The sequence below is a fragment of the Propithecus coquereli genome, unplaced genomic scaffold (genome assembly GCF_000956105.1).
Source record: "Propithecus coquereli isolate 6110/MARCELLA unplaced genomic scaffold, Pcoq_1.0 Scaffold890, whole genome shotgun sequence".
NCBI classification, from domain to species: Eukaryota; Metazoa; Chordata; class Mammalia; order Primates; family Indriidae; genus Propithecus; species Propithecus coquereli.
Window position 1 is genome coordinate 695,785 of NW_012155174.1, and position 20,495 is coordinate 716,279.

The 20,495-nt window shown below is 38.7% G+C and overlaps 1 protein-coding gene across 2 annotated transcripts in view; it reads left to right on the top strand.

Moving 5' to 3' along the window:
• The first annotated feature begins 3,259 nt into the window (after positions 1-3,259).
• The window catches only part of PTPDC1 (protein tyrosine phosphatase domain containing 1), a 45,048-nt gene continuing 27,812 nt past the window's right edge, over positions 3,260-20,495 (top strand). Inside the window, exon 1 of one of the 2 annotated variants that reach the window (XM_012664451.1) lies at positions 3,260-3,343. In XM_012664451.1, the coding sequence (XP_012519905.1) occupies positions 3,262-3,343 (82 nt within the window). In that variant the 5' untranslated portion in view covers positions 3,260-3,261. The remainder of the gene's footprint in view (positions 3,344-20,495) is intronic. The other variant, XM_012664452.1, reaches the window with a different exon arrangement.

The window sequence follows — 20,495 nt, forward strand, 5'->3', positions numbered from 1 at the left end:
GATCTAAGTATAGGGATTACCCCCAAGAATAACTAAAGGAAACATTTAAATTGTTTACCTCTGAGGAATAAGAATTGGCTTGGGGGATAGGAGGTGGAGACTTTCACTTTTCATTCTGTACTGCTTATTCACTTTAAACTTTTATGTATGTTTAATTATCGTTAGTGAGTATCTATTTTTTAACCTCAAAATATATTACAAATCAATTTTGGGCCAACTTTTTTCTTTGACTGTTGATACATCCTGATGTGTTTTGAGACTGCTGAAAATACTGACATGATCATAGGCCACATATATTATTCAGACAAGGGAGGTGACTATTTTTGATCATCAGACCACATCTGGGGAATAGACTTTAGCTCTGGGCACTAGAATAGTAATAACTATAGAGTATAAATAGAAAAGGATATCCAAAATGGTGAGGTGGTCTAGAACCATTACATATGAAGAAAGGTAAAGGGAACTGCTGATATATCATCTAGGAAAATAGAAATTGGAGTGAAGGGAACATGATCACCAACTTCACATGGAAAAAGGATGTATTGTTATGTGTGTACAGAAATAGGACCAGTGGGTAGAAATTATAGAGAGGCAGCATTGTAAAGAGCTTTCTAGCTACCAGAGCTGTGTAATGATGTCACTGTTACTGTTCAAACAATGATACTGTAGAGAGTATGCTCACGTTTCGTTAGAATTCTGCTAGAGCAGCAGTCCCCAACCTTTTTGGCACCAGGGACCAGTTTCATGTAAGACAGTTTTTCTACAGACCCAGGACGGTGGGGGGGATGGTTTTGGGATGATTCAAGCAATTACATTTATTGTGCAGTCAGACCTCTCTGCTAATGATAATCTGCATTTGCAGCCGCTCCCCAGCACTTGCATCACTGCCTCAGCTCCACCTCAGATCATCAAGCATTAGATTCTCATAAGGAGCACACAACCTAGATCCCTCGCACGCAGTTTACAGTAGGATTTGCGCTCCTGTGAGAATCTGATGCCCCGGCTGATCTGATGGGAGGCGGAGCTTATGTGGTGATACAGGTGATGGGGAGCATCTCTAAATGCAGACTGCAGTACTAGAGGACTTCTGAGGTTCCTTACAACTTTGAGCTTCTGAGGGATAGTTAGAATTTAAGATAGTTCATAATCATACTTGTACTCTTTGTGACCCAAAAAGGTATCATTAATTCAACACACACTTTTTTAATAGGCATGTTTTCAACAGCCTTTAGGAGATAGAGATAAATAAGACATGAATAGATCCAAGGAACTCAGTCTAGTTGGTCCATTTCGGTTCAGCAGATATGTCATGACTGCGTCCCATACAGGCCTTCCCCTTCTCTAGAGACGTAAACATGAACCAACCATGGCTCCTCCCCTCCTGACCCCGTGGTTACACGGGAGACAGTAAAGTAGACTTGTTTCATTATGTTGCAGCTGAAGAGTGAAGGGTGGGAATAGGGAAAGCTTCACAAAGAAATCGATGACTGGTCTCAGCTTGTCACCAACGCACTGTCACTTTACATGCTGGAGCATCTGGGACAAAGCAGGAACTTTCTCTGGGACATGGTTCATAACTTCTCATCTGCAAAACAACCAGGGCTAGAATCTCAATGGCTCCAAAATTTTGTGATTCTAATATGGTGTTAATTGTTTTTCTTGCCAAAGTATGTTTTTAGAAAATAGTCCAGATTATGAAAAATAATATAGTAAAAATGTTTCCTTTAAGTCTAATCTTAATGGATATCCTTTCAAATTAAGTTTTTGCTAATGAGTGTCTTGGAACAGCTGTTCCATTAGTCCTTTACTTCATGTCTTGAAATGTTATGGACATTGATAAAATTTTGCATTAATTAGTATGATACCCAGTTTGTGGCATTATTAATATTTCAGGAAGCATTCTTTCTTACTTCATTTTGTATCACCCCTATGATTTTAATTCTGATACTTCTTTTGAAGGGATACAGATTCATCAAATAGGATGTTAGATTTTAAGTTTTGTGCCTTTTGGGCATATAAAAATTCATTTTAGAAGTAAAATTTTAGTGAACTTGAAATTCTCAAAGAATCACTGAGATTTGTAAAGTGACTTTTTTCTCACAGTAATAAAATGCTCCAAGGAAAAATATTAATTAGGGCTGAATATAATTATCACTGTTAATTTATTGGTGTAAGAAGTTTCAACAAGTTTTTAAGTCCTTTTAAACAATTCATAGCCATTTATTAAGCTAATAAAATTATAGTGTTTGACCACCCAGTCATTAATGCTGAAATGATAAACATTATTTTGCAAAGAAAAATATTAAAATTATTATTTAGAAAAAAACCGTAGAATTATGTATGACTTTCTCTTGTATGATGGTCAACTCCATAAACTTTTCTGGGTTATGTGCTTGCATCTCATGAAAATAATTTTGTAGTTTATAAAATTCCACAACTGATTTTTCTTTGTTTTCATCAGTATTTCAATTGAGGTACAGTTAGTCTGTGACTATGGAGTTAAATTACACATTTGTTTTTCTGGAAGCTCAGAAATGTTGAGATCGTCTTTCTTAGGATTTCCTTCATTTGCACTCATGCATTAGTCGGAAAAAAACGAACTTGAAGCTGAAAGATGGGATTAACTGCCACCGTGCCACTGCCACCGTGCCACTTAGTGTGCATGTTAACTGTACTGCAGCGACTTCTGTGGCTTTAAGAGGGGACAATAGCTACTTTGTACAGTTCTTGTTAGAAAGAAGTGATTTAATATTTGTGTCTAGCACATAGTAAAAACTTAAGAAAGGTGATAATTTTGGGATTTTGACAAATAAAAAGATTTAATTAACTTTCCTCAATGGAAACTGTACCAATTGGGCAGTATAGCACTCACTTAGCCATGTAATTTAGCATGAGCTTCATGAAGACTGTTAAATACAGATTAATGTCCTATAAATGCAGTAAGATAAAAAGAATCAGGGGAAATTAATTTTAATAATATATTTTATTTAACCCAATATATCAAAAAATCATTATTTCAATGTGTATTCAATGTAAAAAATTATTAGTGAGATATTTGACATTCTTTTTTTTTGTACAGGGTTTTCAGAATCTTGTGTGTATTTTACATCTCAACCTGGACTAGCCACACGTCAGGTATAAGTTGCCACATAGCTAATGACTACCATATTGGACAGCAAAGGTCTAGCATATTATGGGTGATTAGTAAATGAATATCCCAGGGAAAAATTTCAAAAAATAATTTTTTTCCAACAGACCACCATGGCTGCAGGAGTTTTGCCTCAGGATGAACAACCGTATTCTACTTTGGTGATTAACAGCGGGCGTGCTGCAAACATGAAAGGTAGTATCTCTTTAATGTACTTTTTGTCTCTCTATGCAAAGTAATTAACTAGTATGAATTACTTTTAATAACACTGTTACTAATTATTAAAAGTAATTATGTGAACGGAAATGAAGGAAAAGGCTCTGTTCTTCATATTGGAGACCCAAGTAGCAGGCATTACTTACGGCCTTTTGTTTATTTCTGCCTTACCATTTTGGCCTGTTAGAATTCCTATTTGACATCCTGAATAATGATCTTGGCTTTTTAAGAAGAAGTGTTCCAAACACTGTTTGTCTCCTGGGTTATTATTGCAGACTGTGACTATGTATCTGTTCCTATCATCAAACGCCCACTTGTGAATCAAGCTTTCGTTTCTTTGTCTTTCCTTACTTTTGAGTGTCACTTATGAAGCACATTCAGAAGCACTCTATCCCTACTTCTCCCAGTGCTTTTTCTCCCATCCCCTTTTGACTTTTATATGGCACCCCAGGCAAGGACAAGTACTATAACTTGAACCCTTACTTACAGCCATACTGACCCCTCACTCTTTCTGTCGAAAACTCTGAGTTGGGAGGCGCTCTGGTTCTGCTTTGACATTGCTAGTCTTGCTGCCACCACCAGCAGTTAACCAAGAGAGATGTTGAGTAATTTCTCCTGGCAGTATTTTCTAACTCTCGTCTCTGGCTTTTGCCCAAATTCACTTTAGCCCTACTGTATAGGGAGCTTTGAAGGATTTTGTCCCTCAGAGTGGATTAGATGATAGAAGAAAGAGTAAAGGAGTAAGGGTCTACTTAAAAAGGTATTGAGTTCAGTACCTGCTGGAAACAGTATTCTCAAAGTTGATTGAGTTCTGACCATGCCACCAGGGGGAGTTCTCTTTCATCAAGAAAACCAGTGTTTCCTACTTCTGATCTTGCCTAAATTCCAGATCCCTGTAGACCCTCCTTCATTCTTCTTTGCTGTGTCCAACTCTAGAGGTGCTAATACAACTGGTAACTACCATTTGCGGACAGCTTCTGTGTGCCAGACTTACTATGTGTTAGTTTTCCTAGTCTTAGAAAGAAGTGCTGTCCAAAATAAACACAATAATGATGTCTCCTGGCTGCTTCCCTTGTAAAATAATGTTTTTTCCCCCTTAAGTAACTCTCCAGCTAACAAATCTAAGAGTTAGACAATTCTTTCCCTATTCTTTCTTCCGTTGGAATATTACCTCTCAGTTGATGTTTCTCAATGAGGTTCTGTTGGCTTTTGGAGTGGGACAACTCTTCATTGTACAGAAGAGCCCAGAAGACATTTAGCATCCCTGGCCTACCCACTAAATTCAGTAGTATCCCCAGCTTCCAGTGACAATGAAAAAAACCCTGCATATTTCCAAAAACCCCCAGGAAGGTTATACCACCTCTGTTGTGATCCACTAGGTAAGCTGATTTTTACCTTTCTAAAACACTTTTTTAATTAAATTTTTCTTTTGATATAAATGTAGCTAATTTTTAATTAGGAAAAAATCTGGAAAAATAAAATTTATTTCATATCTAACTTTCTTAAAGTATATCTCATATAAAGGTAGTCAGTTATACCTTGTTAGGTTTGGGAATGGGGAGAATTTTTTAAATATTAGCTAATGAATCATAGGAAATTTTAATGGGGGGTACATAAAGTATTTATTTTTTAAAGGAAAATAGAAACTTATCAAGAACTAGCTTTGCAATGAGACAGACCTAGATTTAAATCTTGATTATACTGCTTTAAAAAAACTTTTATTATGGAAAATATCAAACATTTACAAAAGTATATAGAATAAAATTAAGATCTCCATATATGTATCATCCCCCCGTTATATACCACCCTATGTATGTACCATTGCTCAAATATGTACCATGACCCAGCGTTAACAATTTCAGTTATTCACTGCCTCTGCTCAGTTCCCTGCATCCATATTACTTTGAAACAAACTCAAGGCATCATGTCATCTTATTCATTAAATAACCACATCATATTACCATACCTAAAATAATTAACAATAATTGTTTATATCAAATACCTAAATAGTGTTCTAATTTCTAATTGTCTCACAGATATATTTCATAAACATATTTACATGTAACATTTATATATATATAATATATATATATTATATATATATTTGTTTGAATTGGGATCTAAAAAGGTCAATACATTGTAATTGGTTGTATCTTAAATCTCTTTTAAACTTGAGTTTCCCTCTGTCTCTTTTTCCTTACAGATTATTTGTTGAAGAAATTCAGGTTTTTAGCCCTGTAGAGAGTGCCACAGCCTGTATTTTGCTGATTATATCTACATGGTATTTCCTATAAATTGGTAAATGGATGTAGAGTCCAGTCAGATTCTTTTTTTTAATTGGCAAGAATATTTCATGGGTGGTGCTCAGGATCCTCCCTCAGGATGCCCAGGCTGTCTGGTTGTCTTGCTTTTTGTGATGTTAATTTTTTTTATTTTGAAATAATTTCAAGCTTACAGAAAAATTGTAAAAAAAGCACACAAAAAACCTCCTATATACTATTCACCTAGAGACCCTCACTCAAGTTTTGTCAACAGTTGCAGTAATACCCTTTCTTGACCTTTATGATCTTAAGATTTTTTAAGATTACAGTCTAGTTATTTTGTAGCATGTTCCCAATTTGGGTTTGTCTGCTGTTTCCTCATGATAAGATTGAGATTATGCATTTTTGGTTGAAACAGCACAAAAGTAACTCTATACTTTTCTCACTGCATCTCATCAGGTGACATGAGATGTCATTTTGCTCCATTACTAGTGATGTTAAGTTTGATCACATCATTAAAGTGGTGTCTGCAAGATTTATTCATTATAAATTATTTTCCATTTATAATTAATATTTTATGGAGAGATGCTTTGAGACTATATAAGTATCCTGTTCCACATCCAACTGTTACCCAGCAGTTTTAGCATCCATTGCTGTTTTTTGCCTGAATTATTAGTATGATAGATAATCAAATGGAGATTTTCTAATTCCTTCATTCCTACTGCATTTATTAGTTGACCTTCTACTGTAAGGACGAATTTCTCATCTCATTTATTCGTTCAATTATCATTTTTTTAAAGTTTTTGTTAAAAAAATTTACCACAGGCCTGGCGCGGTGGCTCACGCCTGTAATCCTAGCACTCTGGGAGGCCGAGGCGGGCGGGTTGTTTGAGCTCAGGAGTTCGAGACCAGCCTGAGCAAGAGCGAGACCCCGTCTCTACTAAAAATAGAAAGAAATTAATCAGACAACTAAAAATATATAGAAAAAATTAGCTGGGCATGGTGGCGCATGCCTGTAATCCCAGGTACTCAGGAGGCTGAGCAGAAGGATCACTTGAGCCCAGGAGTTTGAGGTTGCTGTGAGCTAGGCTGATGCAAAGGAGTGAGACTCTGTCTCAAAAAAAAAAAAAAAAAAAAATTTACCACAGCAAGATCTTCCAGCTCATGTTATTCTTTCTCTGACCTGGCCCTGAAATCAGCCATTTCTCCAAGGAGTTGTGGTTCCTTTTAGTGGAAAATGGTACATAGAAACCAAGATCTGGGCATGCTCACTACTGGCAGAATGAGAGGTTGCCAAGCCCCTCTCAGGACGAAGCTAGGAAATACGTGTTCATACATATGCATACGCATATGCATACACATGCATATGTACCTATATATAATCAAGGACAAAAGCCACTAGGCAAGTGCAGGCAAAGATCATTTAACAGAGGTCAGAGCCAAGGCAGGGAAGGCAACTAACTAGGGTGTATGGAATGGGGCCTGGCAGGGTATGAGCCTCAAGTGCAGAGAAGAGCTGAGCTGGGTGATGGCCAGGCAGAGTTGGGAGACTGATTGAGAAAAGAAGGGCTGGAGTAAATAAGTAAACATGTATAAGTAAACACTTTTACATGTATAGTCAGCCTTTTGAAACTCATGGATCTGCACAGTTCAAACCCATGTTGTTCACGAGTCACCTGTTTATTTCTGTTTCTATCTATGTATATTGAAAACCATGAATTCACATTGTTACTTCCAATTCTAATCCAACATTATTATACCATTATAGCTTTTCCCTTTTTTATAGTTCTCTTCTCCAAGAATGAGAAACTTGGTTCTTATTGTCCCCAGTATGTTTACTTACTTATTCCAGCCCTCCTTTTCTCAATCAGTCTCCCAACTCTGCCTGGCCATCACCCAGCTCAGCTCTTCTCTGCACTTGAGGCTCATACCCTGCCAGGCCCCATTCCATACACCCTAGTTGCCTTCCCTGCCTTGGCCCTGACCTCTGTTAAATGATCTTTGCCTGCACTTGCCTAGTGGCATTTTTCCTTGATTATATATATATCTTTAATCAAAGTATTGAGATAATTGTACATTCACATGCAGGTAAGAATTAAACCTATAAATTGATTTGAGGAGATTGCCATTTTACTATGTTGAGTCTTCCAATTAATGAACACGCTATGTCCCTCAATTTTATTTGGTCTGTGATTTCTTTAATCATTGGCATATAGATCCATACATGTTTTGTTAGTTTATACTTAAGTATTTCATTTTCTTTGGAGTAATTGTACTGGTATTGTGTTTTTAATTACAGTTTCCACCTGCAATTTTTTTGTATGTAGAAATGCAATTGATTTTTGTGTGTTGATCTTGTACTCTAAGACCTTGCTGAACTCACTTTCACTTATGGGAGGTTTTTGGAGATTCTTTAGGTTTTTTTATATAAACAATCATGTTATCTGCAAATAAGGTCAATTTTGTTTCATTTCCAATCCGTATGCTGCTATTTTTTTTTCTTGCTTTATTGTAATGGCCTAGATCTTCTACTAAGCAAACTAAGAATCATAAGAGCAGATGTCTTTGTCTACTTTCTGATCTTAGGAAGAAAGCATTCAGTCTTTTTACCTTTCAGTATAATGTTAGCAGTAAGTTTTCTACAACAGGTTGACTTAGTCCCCTCCATTCTTAACTTGCTGAGAGTTTATATCGTGAATGGGTGTTAGATTTTATCTAATGCTTTTTCTGTGTCAATAGATGTAATATGATTTTTCTTCTTTAGCCAGTTGATGTGGTAGATTATATTGATTGATTTTTGAATGTTTAAACTAGCCTTATATAAACTTTATTTTGCAATAAATTTTATTTAGTAATGGTGTATAATTCTTTTTATGCATTTCTGGATTTGATTTGCTAATATTTTGTTGAGGATTTTTTGCCTGAATTCAGGAGAGACATTGGACTATAGTTTTCTTTTTTTATACTATCTACATCTGCTTTTGGTATCAAGGTAATCTTAGCCTCATAAAGGGTTTGGGAAATGTTCCCTCCTCTTCTGTTTTCTGGAAGACATTGTATAAAATTGGTGCCTATTCTTTAAATGTTTGGTAGCATTCTCCAGTGAGGTCATGTAAGCCTGGAGATTTCATTTATGGGAGATTTTTTTTTTAAATACTTTATTGCATAATCTGACTTTGTCATTTAACAATGTGTGAAAGCTATCTTACATGTCTATACATATATATCCACTGGTCCTTTAACAACTCCATCCATCCTGATACAGATGTTATGGTTTTTTTACTGTTGAAATCAATGCTGTGATGAACACTTTTATACATATCCTTGTTTATGTGTAAATATTACCACAAAATAAATTCCTAGAAGTGGAATTACAAGGTCTAAGAAAGCACACATTTGAATTTTTAATAGATACTGTGAAATTATCCCTCAAAAAGATGGTAAAAATGGAGGCTCTGCAAAAAAGATACACATTTTTTTCTAGCAGCTGCCATTATAAGCATTTAAATAAAAATATTTTATCTTTCTATTCTCTGTGAAAGGTCAGTTTCATTCTTCATATTATTTGACCAATTTGTAACATCTGGCAGAATTAATTACCCCTTTTCCCATGAATTACTTTCTTCACTTGTCTTCTAAGGCAGACTACCCTTGGGGTTTTCTTCATAACACACTGTAATCTCCTTTTCAATCTTCCCTCCTGGTTCCTCTTGTCTGCCTGTATTCTAAATATTGAAGGGGTCTAGGTATCAGTCCTTGGTCCCCTTTCTACCTGCACTCATACCCTTGTAAAGATCTCATCCAATCTCATCGATTTAAATACCAGTTCTCCACTTGGATGTCTAAGAGGCATCTATAAATATCTAAAACTGAATTCATAATCATACCTCCAAAACCTGGTCCTTCCGCAGTGTTACCTTATTCCAACTCAGTAAATGGCAGTTCCATCTTTCCAGCTGCTCAAACCAAATCCTTGCTTTCTTTCTCTTACTCTCCAACCTTCTCCTCCCTTTATTCAGGTTTTGCTCAAGTCAGATGCCTGGAAACCTCTTACTACATTTTTGAAACAGCACTTCCCTGCCTCTCACCATCATTCTCTATCCTCTTAAGCTTGCCTATTTTTAAAATATAGCATGTCTTAATCTCTAAAATTAGAGCATATATTTCTTTACTTGATCATCATCTCCCCTAACAATATGAGCTGAGGGCAAAAACTTTGCTGGTCTACTAGGGTATCTCTAGCATATAAAGCAGTGTTGTTGGCACACAGTGGCCACTCAATAATTATTTGCTCGATCAATGAATGACTTGTACAACTCACACGTAGATATTATAGCTGAAAACCAGCCTGTTGAGAAGGCAAAGGCAATAGATTTAGAGGTGAAGTATCAGTTTTGGGGCCGATCCCAATCACAGCTATGCAGCTTTGGGTATGTTATCCTTCAAAGTCTATTTCTCCACCTGTAAAATGGGGTTTATGCCATCTTCCTCAACACATATGAAAGCTGATATAGTCAATATCTATTTGGTACTATAAGACACAAAAGATTCACTACCTGCAATTTACCAGGAGCATTTGCTTCAATTTTCCTTTTAACTTCCCTTGTTCAGGTACCACACAATATGAGAGTATGTGTTCTAAGGTCCTTATAATACCAGTATATTATTATATCATTATATTGTGTGTTAAGTTTGTGCCTTAACGTGTCCACTTATGCAAACTTTAAGAATGGTAAAGTAGAAGTTAATTACCAGAAAAAAAAATAGATGGTCACACAACTCTGTAAATATACTAAAAATCATAGAATCCTACAATTAAAATAGGTAAATTTATAGTATACATATTATACCTGAAAAAACTGTTAATGAAACAAAAAAGAGATTCAATAATTTCATATATGGGGCTGCTGTAAAATATCCTCAGGATTTAGGAATAAGGAAAAAATACTAAAAGCCCCCAAATTTAAAATCAGCGCAATAGATTAGCTATGCCATTAGTTGAAACAGGCTACCCTAATAAACGGTTTATAAAAGAAACCCAGATATCTGGTCAAGTCCTAAGTGACCTGAACAACCATCCTCAGAACTCTACAGGGATGAATGTACCGGAGTCTAATAAGAACAGAGCTGGATTCCTCAAGCAGAGCAAGCAAATCTGTCGGACTCGGGAACTTGCAGGACAGTCCTCACCAACAACATCCCAGCTGCCTTGGTCCCATCGAGCTCCCCAAGCAATCGCCCAACCTCATTTCTTCTCCAGCAGACACCTATTGGGAGGGAATAAATGTCCACCCTTGATGGTCAACTGACATCTAGTTTTTGGAAGGCGCATGTCTATTCTCCAACCCCAGATTTGCTGAGGGGGAGCTTACAAAACACCTGGACTTGCCAAGCTGACAACCCTTCCTGTGCCCTGACAAACCCTGGGGTGACTCAGACACTAGGGAGGCCACAAGAGGGCCAGCTCTGACTCCGCTTCCAGCTCAGCGGGGCCTAAGACGGCAGCCTGCATTTCAGCCTTGGCTGAGCACTGGATTCACCTAAGGAGATTTTAAAAGCACAGTTATGGGCGCCATCCCAGACCCTCCCAATCAGCAAGCGAGTGGGGCCCAACTCCAGCCTGGCAGCGCTGGTGTGTGAAAAAGCCAGAAGCCGCCCTATGCTCTCCAGGTTCAACATCTGTAGTCCAGTCCAGTGCCCCGCCACGCTTCCACGTGGGAACCCGCCCAAAACTCTCCGGAGACACCCAGTGTCCTCAGTCCCCAGCAAAGCACCCCCGGAGCCCGGGCGGAATCCTAGGGGAGCTTTTTATTTATCAGTTCAATTTCTTTAATTTTATAGGACTATGTAGGTTGTCTCATTCATCTTGGTTGAGTCTTGTTAGTTTGCAGTGTTTGAGGAATTGATCTGTTTCTTCTAAGGTGTCAAATTTATGAGCATAAAGTTGTTTATACTACTTCCTTATTATGGATGCCAGATTTGTAGTAATAGCCCATTTCATTCCTGATATTGGCGATTTGGGTCTTTTATTTTTTTCTTTTTATCAGTCTTCCTAGAGGTTTGTCAATTTTATTGATTTTTTTCATAGACCTAGCTTCTTATTTTCAACTGACTTTCACTGTTGTTTTCCTGTTTTTAATTTCATTTATTTGTGCTTTTTTTTTTAACATTCTCTTTTATCTATTTATTTATTTTATCCTGCCCCACCTTTCTAAGCATTGACGTCCATTATGTATTTTTTTTAAAATTTCAGAACACTATGGTGGTATAAATGTTGTAGGCTACATGGATCATTTTTGCAGTGTTTGAGTCCTGGCTCTAGGTGTGCTTGTCACCCAAATAGTGTTCATAGTACCCATTAAGTTGGTTTATTTCCCTCCCCTCCTCATGCCTCACCCATGGTTGATTTTCACTGAGTTTTACTTCCCTTTGTGCACATGTGTGCTCATCGGTTAGTTCCAATTTAATAGTGAGTACATGTAGTGGTTGTTTTTCCATTCTTGAAACACTTCACTTAGGAAGATGGTCACTAGTTCCATCCAGATTGTTGCAAAAGGTATTAATTCATCTTTTTCTATGGCTGAGTAGTACTCCATGGTATACATATACCACATTTTGTTAATCCACTCATGAATTGATGGTCACTTGGGCTGCTTCCACATCTTCGCAATTGTGAATTGTGCTGCAGTAAACATTCAAGTGCAGGTGTCTTTTTATAAAAAGTCTTCTTTTTATAAAAGAAGATAAATACTCAATAGTGGGATTGCTGTATCGCATGGTAGGTCTACTTTTAGTTCTCTGAGGAATCTCCAAACTGAGATTATACTAGAGGTTATACCAATTTCCAGTCCCACCAACAGTGTAGAAGTGTTCTTTTCTCTGTGCATCCACACCAGCATCTACTGGTTTTGAAATTTTTAATGGAGCCATTCTAACTGGGGTAAGGTGATTATCTCATTGTGGTTTTAATTTACAATTCCCTGATGATTAGTGATGTTGAGCATTTTTTCATGTTTATTAGCCATTCGTTATCTTCTTTTGAGAAGCTTCTGTTCATGTCTTTTGCCCATTTTTTAATAGGGTTGTTTTTTTTTCTTGCTGCTTTGCTTGAGTTTTTTGTAAATTCTGGTTATTAGCCTTTTATCAGATGTGTAGGTTGCAAATATCTTCTCCCATTCTGTAGGTTGTCTGTTTGTTCTATTGGTTGTTTCCTTAGTTGTGCAGAAACTTTTTAGTTTAATCAAATCCCATTTATTAATTTTCGTTGATGCCATGATTGCCATTGGGGTCTTAGTCATAAATTGTTTGTCTAGGCCAATATCTAGAAGACTTTTTCCTATACTTTACTCTAGAATTCTTATGGTTTTATGCCTTAGATCTAAGTATTTTATCCATCTTGAATTAATTTTTTTGAGTGTTGAGAGTCTTGAATTAATTTTTTGTGAGTATAGGGGTCCTGTTTCATTCTTCTGCATGTGGCCATCCAGTTTTCCCAACACCATTTATTAAATGGGGCTTCTTTTTCCTGTTGTACATTGTGTCTGCTTTGTCAAAGATCAGTTGGTAAGTAGATGGTTTTATATCTGGGTTCTCTGTTCTGTTCCATTGGCCCATGTCTCTATTTTTGTATGAATACCGTGCTGTTTTGATTACTATAGCCTTGTAGTATAGTTTGAAATCTGATAATGTGATGCCTCCAGATTTGTTCTTTTTGCTTAACATTGCTTTAACTATTCAGTCTCTTTTCTAGTTCCAAACAAGGCATAGAATTATTATTTCTAGATCTGTGAAGTATGACTTCGGTAACTTGATGGGGATTGCATTGAATTTGTAAATCATTTTGGGTAGTGTGAACGTTTTAACAATGTTGATTTAACCTCTCCATGAGCATAATATATTTTTCTGTTTCTTTGTATCCTCTGCAATTTCTTTCCTCAGAGTTTCATAGTTCTCCGTGTAGAGATCTTTTACCTCCTTAGTTAAGTGTACTCTTCAGTATTTTATTTTCTTTGTAGCTACTGTAAATGGTATTGAGTCTTTGATTTTACTCTTGGCTTGACTGTTATTAGTATATAGAATGCTGCTGATTTCTGTACATTGATTTTTTTATCCTGAGACTGCTGAATTTATCAATCTAAGAGACTCTTGGGGGAATCTCTGGGGTTTTCTAGATACGAGATTGTATCATCAGCAAAGAGTGATAGTTTGACCTCCTCTTTCCTGATAAGGCTACCCTTTATTTCTTCTCTTGCCTTATTGCTCTGGCTAGGACTTCTAGCACTATGTTGAATAGAAGTGGTGACAGTGGGCATCCTTGTCTCCTTTCAGTTCTTAGGGGGAATGCTTTCAAGTTTCCCCTATTCAATGTGATGTTGCCAGTGGATTTGTCATGTATGGCTTTTATAATTCTGAGATATATTCCTTCTATGCCTAGTTCATTGAGGGTTTTTTATCATGAAGGGTTCTGGATTTTGTCAAGTGCTTTTTCTCCATATATTGAGATGATCATATGTTTTTTGCTTTTGTTTATGCCGTGAATCATGTTTATTGATTTACTTATGTTGAACCATCCTTGCATTTCTAGGATGAAGCCCACTTGGTCATGCTGCATTATTTTTTTGATGTGCTATTGAATTTGGTTTGCTAGTATTTTATTGAGGATTTTTGCATATATATTCATAAGGGATATTGGTCTGTAGTTTTCTTTTTTTGTTGTGTCGTTTCCTGGCTTTGGTATCAAGATGATACTGGCTTTGTAGAATGAATTGGGGAGGAGTCCCTCTTTCCGAATATTATGGAATAATTTGTCTATTTCTCTATTATGGGTACCAGTTCTTCTTTGTAGGTCTGATAGAATTCAGCTGTGAAACCATCTGATACAAGGGTTTTTTTTGTTGGGAGGTTTTTTATTACTGTTTTGATCTCACTGTTACTGGTCTGTTCAGGAGTTCTCTTTCTGCCTAGTTGAATCTTGGGAACTTGTGTATTTCCAGGAACTTGTCCATTTCCTATACGTTCTCTAGTTCATGTGCTTAGAGATTTACACAGTATTCATCAATGAAGTTTTATATTTCTGTGGTATCAGCTGTGGTCACCTTTTTCATTTCTGATTGAGCTTATTTGGATCCTTTCTCTTCTGTTCTTGGTTAATCCAGCAAGAGGTCTGTTGATTTTATTTATCTTTTTAAAGAACCAACTTTTTGTTTTGTTAATCCTTTATATTGTGTTTTTTATTTTATTTTATTTTCCAATTCTTTTAGTTCTGCTCTGATCTCTATTGCTTCTTTTCTTCTGCTGCCTTTGGGTTTGTTTTTTTTCTTCCTTTTCTAGTTCCTGAGGTATGGCATTAGGTTGTTAATTTGTGATCTTTCTGGTTTGTTTGTTTGTTTGTTTGTTTTTGATGTAGGCATTTAAGGCTACGAATTTTCTTGTGAGGAATGCTTTTGCTGTGTCCCATAGATTTTGATAGCTTTTGTCCCCTTTGTCGTTCAGTGCAAAGAATTTTTTATTTCCATCTTAATTTCATCCTTGACCCGGTAATCATTTGGGAGCAGGTTCTTTCATTTCCATGACTTTGTGTAGGTTTGAGTGTTTCTCTTGTGATCGATTTCTTGTTTTATTCCACTGTATTCTGAGAAGGTACATGGTATGATTTTTATTTTTTTGAATTTGTTGAGTCCTGTTTTGTGGCTTGAGATATGATCATTCGTGGAGAATATACCATGTGCTGCTGAGAAGAATGTGTATTTTATAGCTTTAGGGTAGAATGTTCTTTAAATGTCTATTAGATCCATTTGATTTAGAGTTTGGTTTAAGTCCATTGTTTGTTTATTTATTTTCTGCTTTGATGATTTGTCAAGCTCTGACGGTGGGGTGTTGAGGTCCCCAGCAATTATGATGGTGCTATTTATTTCTTTGCTTAGCTCTAGTAAAATTTGCTTTATGTATCTGGGAGCTCCTGTGTTGGGTGCATATATATTTAGGATTGTTAGGTCTTCTTGTTGAATTGCCCCCTTTACCATTATATAATGACCCTCTTTGTCTTTCTTTACCTTTGTTGGTTTAAAATCAATTTTATCTGATGTAAGAACAGCTACACCTGCTCTCTTTTTATTTCCATTTGCGTGGAATATTTTTTTCCATCCTTTCACGTTGAATCTATGTGCATCCTTGTGGTTTAGATGTGTTTCCTGGACACAGGAGATATTTGGGTTGTGTGTTTTCATCCATTCAGCCAGGCTATGTCTTTTGAGAGGAGTATTCAGTCCATTAACATTCACTGATAGCATCGATATGTGGGATGTTAGTCTGTTCGTCCTGTAAGGTACTCCCTTTTTGCTTTGTTTTACCTCTTGTTCTATTGTTCTGTAAGAGTTGTGAGTTTTGGGCTTTTTAAAGGTGATTTTACACTGGTAGGAATCTGTTGTGCTGATTTGTGTATACTGCTCTTCTGAGTATTTCATGCAGAACAGGTCTGGTCATGACAAATTCCCTCAGTGTTTGCTTGTCTGGCAGACTTAATTTCTCCATCTGTTGTGAAACTAAGTCTTGCAGGATATGAAATTCTAGGCTGGCAGTTCTGTTGAGGTCAATGGAAGATGGGCCCCCAATCCCTTTTGGCTTGTAATGTTTCCACTGAAAAGTCTGCAGTTAGCTTTTCCTTTGTAGGTTATTTAATGCTTTCATCTATCTGCTTGCAGAATTTTCTCCTTCATTTTCACTTTGGCCAGGTTTATTACTATGTGTCTTGGAGATAGCCTGTTTGCTATGAATCTTCCCAGTGTTCGATGTCCATCTTGTATTTGTATGTTTGAATTTCTGGCAATACCAGGGAAGTTTTCTCAATAATTTTCTCAAATAAGTTTTCCATGCTTTTAGCTCTTTGTTCTTTGCCCTGAGGAATACCTATAATTCGAATGTTAGTTTGCTTCACATAGTCCCATATCTCTCAGTGATTGCTCAGACTTTTTTATACTCTTCTCTGCCTCTTTGAATGAATGGATTATCTTCAAAGCGTTGTCATCACACTCTGAGATTCTTTGTTCTCCTTGGTTTAGCCTGTTGTTCAAGCTGTCTGCTGTGTTTTGAAATTCCCTAAGTAACTCGTTCATTTCTTTAAGTTGTATTGTATCCTTCCTTATGTTGTCTAGCTCTCTAATAACTTTTTCATTTTTTTCATTGATTTCCTAAAATTTCTTTTTTGGCTTCTTTTTGTTGGTTTTCAACTTTCTCTTCAATTCCATTCATCTTATTTGCCATCCATATTCTGAATTCCATTTCTGTCATTTTGGCAATTTCCTTGTGGGTGGAGTCCACTACTATAGCTCCATTGTGTTCCCTTGTGGATGTCAAGCTATTTTATTTTTTCATGTTTCCAGGGTTCTTTTGCTGGTTTCTTTTCATCTGAGTTCTCTTCGCTCAGCTCTGTGTTAATAGGATTGAAGGGCATCTGTTCTCCTTTGCTGGAGACTCTCTCAAATCTTTCCTAGGAACGACGGCTGCTCAGGGAAGGGGCTTCCTGAGTGAAGTCTCGGACCTCAAGGAGGTTCTTCCAGCCCAGAGGTAGTGGTGGAGACTCAGTAGTGGGGTCTTGGGCACCTGGCACAACCCTGGAGTCTTAGGGGTAGATTCGCAGGCCCAGTGGGGGCCCAGGAGCTACAAGGGCAGAGCCACAGACTCAGGCACAGCAAGAGCTTCAGAACTGGCTCAGAGCTGCCCATATAGGGGGCTGTTCCTCCATCGTAGGGACTGCTGATGCCCAGTCACACAGTCAAGGCTTTTGTCTCAACAGCCTAGGGTCTACATAGGCAGGCTGGAGCTACTGGTCAGCCAAGGTTCTCTCTCACACCTAGGACCCACTGAGGCATTTGCCCCAGGCTTCCCAAGTGCTGCCTGTTGCATCGGAGGCTCCTCCTCTGTTTGGCTCCCCCTCTGTTTGGCTCCCATACCAGGGAAGAGGTATGCTTGGCCCCTAGTCATAGGACATGACACGGGGGAGCATCTGTGCCCTCCCTGGCTCAGAAGGGGTGATGCAAAGGCTACTGCTGTAAGGCTGGGTCCCGAGCAGACGTGGCTCTGTGCACCAGAGCGATCAGGATGTCATCAGTTGCAGAAATCTGAGATTGGCAGGCACTAGATCTCTGTTGCACCTGCTCTCCAGTGGAATGTCTCTCCACAGACTCTGAGCAGCTCTGCAGTCAGGCCAGAGGTCCGCAGTGGAAGAGGGAGACCCCTCACAGATCGAGCTGCCTGTAACTTTGTTTGTCTCCTAAAAAACAGTGTCCCCTTGGCTTGCTTCTATCCTGCTGTCTTCACATCTTCCCAAAAGTGTGAATTGTATTGTGACCCCCAGCTTAATCTCTGGGATGGTGGGTGATAGTTATGAGTAAGAATCAGCCACACCCTGTTTGCTTGAGTTGGTAGATACTATAACGAACTATAGAGTTGTTCTCCCTGTTAGTGATTGGTGCCTGAGGAAAGAGCCAATTGCTGAGATGTTCTCTTGTGCCTGTGGTAAGCTCTAGTCCTTCAGGTGGAGCACTTGAATGCCCCAGGCTTTGGGAGGGGCCTTGTAGTTCCCAAGGGGTTGCTTGATTTCCACCACAGCAGAGGTGGGTGGAGTGAGGTTGGGCGTGGTTAGATTGTGGGAACCTGGAGGGCTTTGCAAAGCCTCAGCAGGGCTTAGTGGTTGTTTTCCTCGCTTCTAGGGGGAGCCTCTGGGAGCACGGTCACGGCAGGCTCTCCAGAAGAGGAAGCCTGCTCCTGAAGGAGCTGTAATTCCCCAACAGCCCAAGCATGTGCACTTAGTTGCTGTAGTGCCATGGGGCAGGATCTTCCCCATTGGGGGACCATCCCTAGTCTGACAGCTACAGCCCTGCTTTGAGCCTCAGCAGGACCTGCAGTGGCCCCTGGGCTGCTATGGAAAAGCTACTGGGAGGAGGTTAAGGCAGGCTCTCCAGACCAGGAAGGCTGCTCGTGAGGGAGGGGCCACAATTCGCGGACAGCCCAGGTGCCTAAACACACCATGCTTGGTTGCTATGGTGCTAGGGGCTGAGATCTTCCCTGTCCTAGTCCAACAGTGGCTTTGGGGGGGAGGATGGGCAGGCTCCCAGATCCTCACGTCTCGGACCCCCACAGTAGTCTCCTGTCAGTTCCACCACGTGGGCTCCCTCACCTCCCGAGTCCAGCTCTCAAGCCTCCCCCCTGTGTCTCCTAGCAACACATGAGTCCTGGGAGCATGGGATCCAGCCTGCATGTGTGACCCACTGGCATATGTCTCTGAGAAATGCCGGCAGCCAGGGAGCTCCCAGATCAGGCACCCTGGGTCCACTGCAGGTCCTTAAGGGGAAAGGCGTGGGCCCCACTCTCTGTGGGAACCTCAGGCTGGAGCACATGCCAGCTGGGGAGAAGAGGGTGGCCACCAAATTTCTCCACTCAGACTGCTCTCCAGGTTGCAGTGGGTGGCGGAGGGGCAGGGAAGGATAAGAGTCTGAATGGGAGATTGTAGAGCTTCCTGTTTATCTCTCTAACACCATCTGATAGGAGAAGTAGAGTCCACTTCCTCTTCTACAGAGCGGGAGCATTTGGTAGATGATCAGATCCCTGTTCACCCCCTCTGAAACTGTGGGGTGGAAGATGATATGGCATTTTTATTGGTGTTTGACTGGAATAGCGTGGATATTGCCAAAAATATTTTCAGGGAACAGGCTTTTCTTATAGCTTGTTCTGGGTTGAAGGCTTCTGCAGCACCCTGTTTGGGATATATGGGAGGCAAAAAGGAATCCCAGGGAGCTAACGACCGTATCTTTCCTCAAGTCTTGAGGTCCCTAGACAGCTACCCCACTTAGAGTCTTCCTCTGTTTGTCTGCTCTATTGTGTTCAAGAGTCTTTTCGTTGTAAGACATAGAAACTAGGAGAAATAGGGTACTCTACCTTGAAAGAACCGGAAGTCTGCCTAGTGACATTTGATTTATCTCTTAAAGAAAAGGGAGCAGGAGGAAGGGAAAATTCCCTTTAACTTCTTTGAGGTGTAATTCACGATAATTCACCCATTGAAAATATCAATCCAAAGTTTTTAACGTATTCACAGAGCTAGGCAACCAACACAATAATCAATTTTAGAGCATTATTATCACCCCAGAAAGAAACCCTGTACTCTTTAGCAATCACCAGCCCCCATTCATCCTCCCCTTCACCACTAGCCCCAGGAACCACCAGTCTAATTTCTGTCTCTGCAGATTTCCTTTTTCTGGACATTTCATATAAATGGAGTCATACAATATATGGTCATTTTTGATTGGCTTTGTTCACTTAGCATAGTGATTTCAAAGTTCATTCATGTTGTGGCATGTGTCAGTGCTTCTTCCTTTTTATGGTTAAATTATTTTCCGTTGTATAGATATACCACATTCTTGTTTATCCATTCATCAGGTGGTGGGCATTTGAGTTGTTTTCACTTTTTGGCTATTAAGAGTAATACTGTTTTGAACATTTGTGTGTAAGTTTTTGTGTGAACATATGTTTTCATTTTTCTTGGGTATATACCTAGGAGAAGAAGGCTGAGTCATATGGTAATTCTTTGTTTAATCATTTGAGGAACTGCCAGACTGTTTTCCAAAGTGTTTGCTCCATTTTACATACCCACCAGCAGTGTATGAGGGCTCTCATTTCTTTACATCTTCACTGATACTTGTTATTATCTGACTTTTTGATTATAACCATCCTAGTAGGTGTGAAGTAGTGTCTCATTGTGGTTTTAATATGCATTTCCGTAAGGACTGGTGAAGTTGAGCCTCTTTTCATGTGTTTATTGACCATTACTATATCTTTTTTTGGAGAAATGCCCATTCAAATCACTTGCACATTTTTTA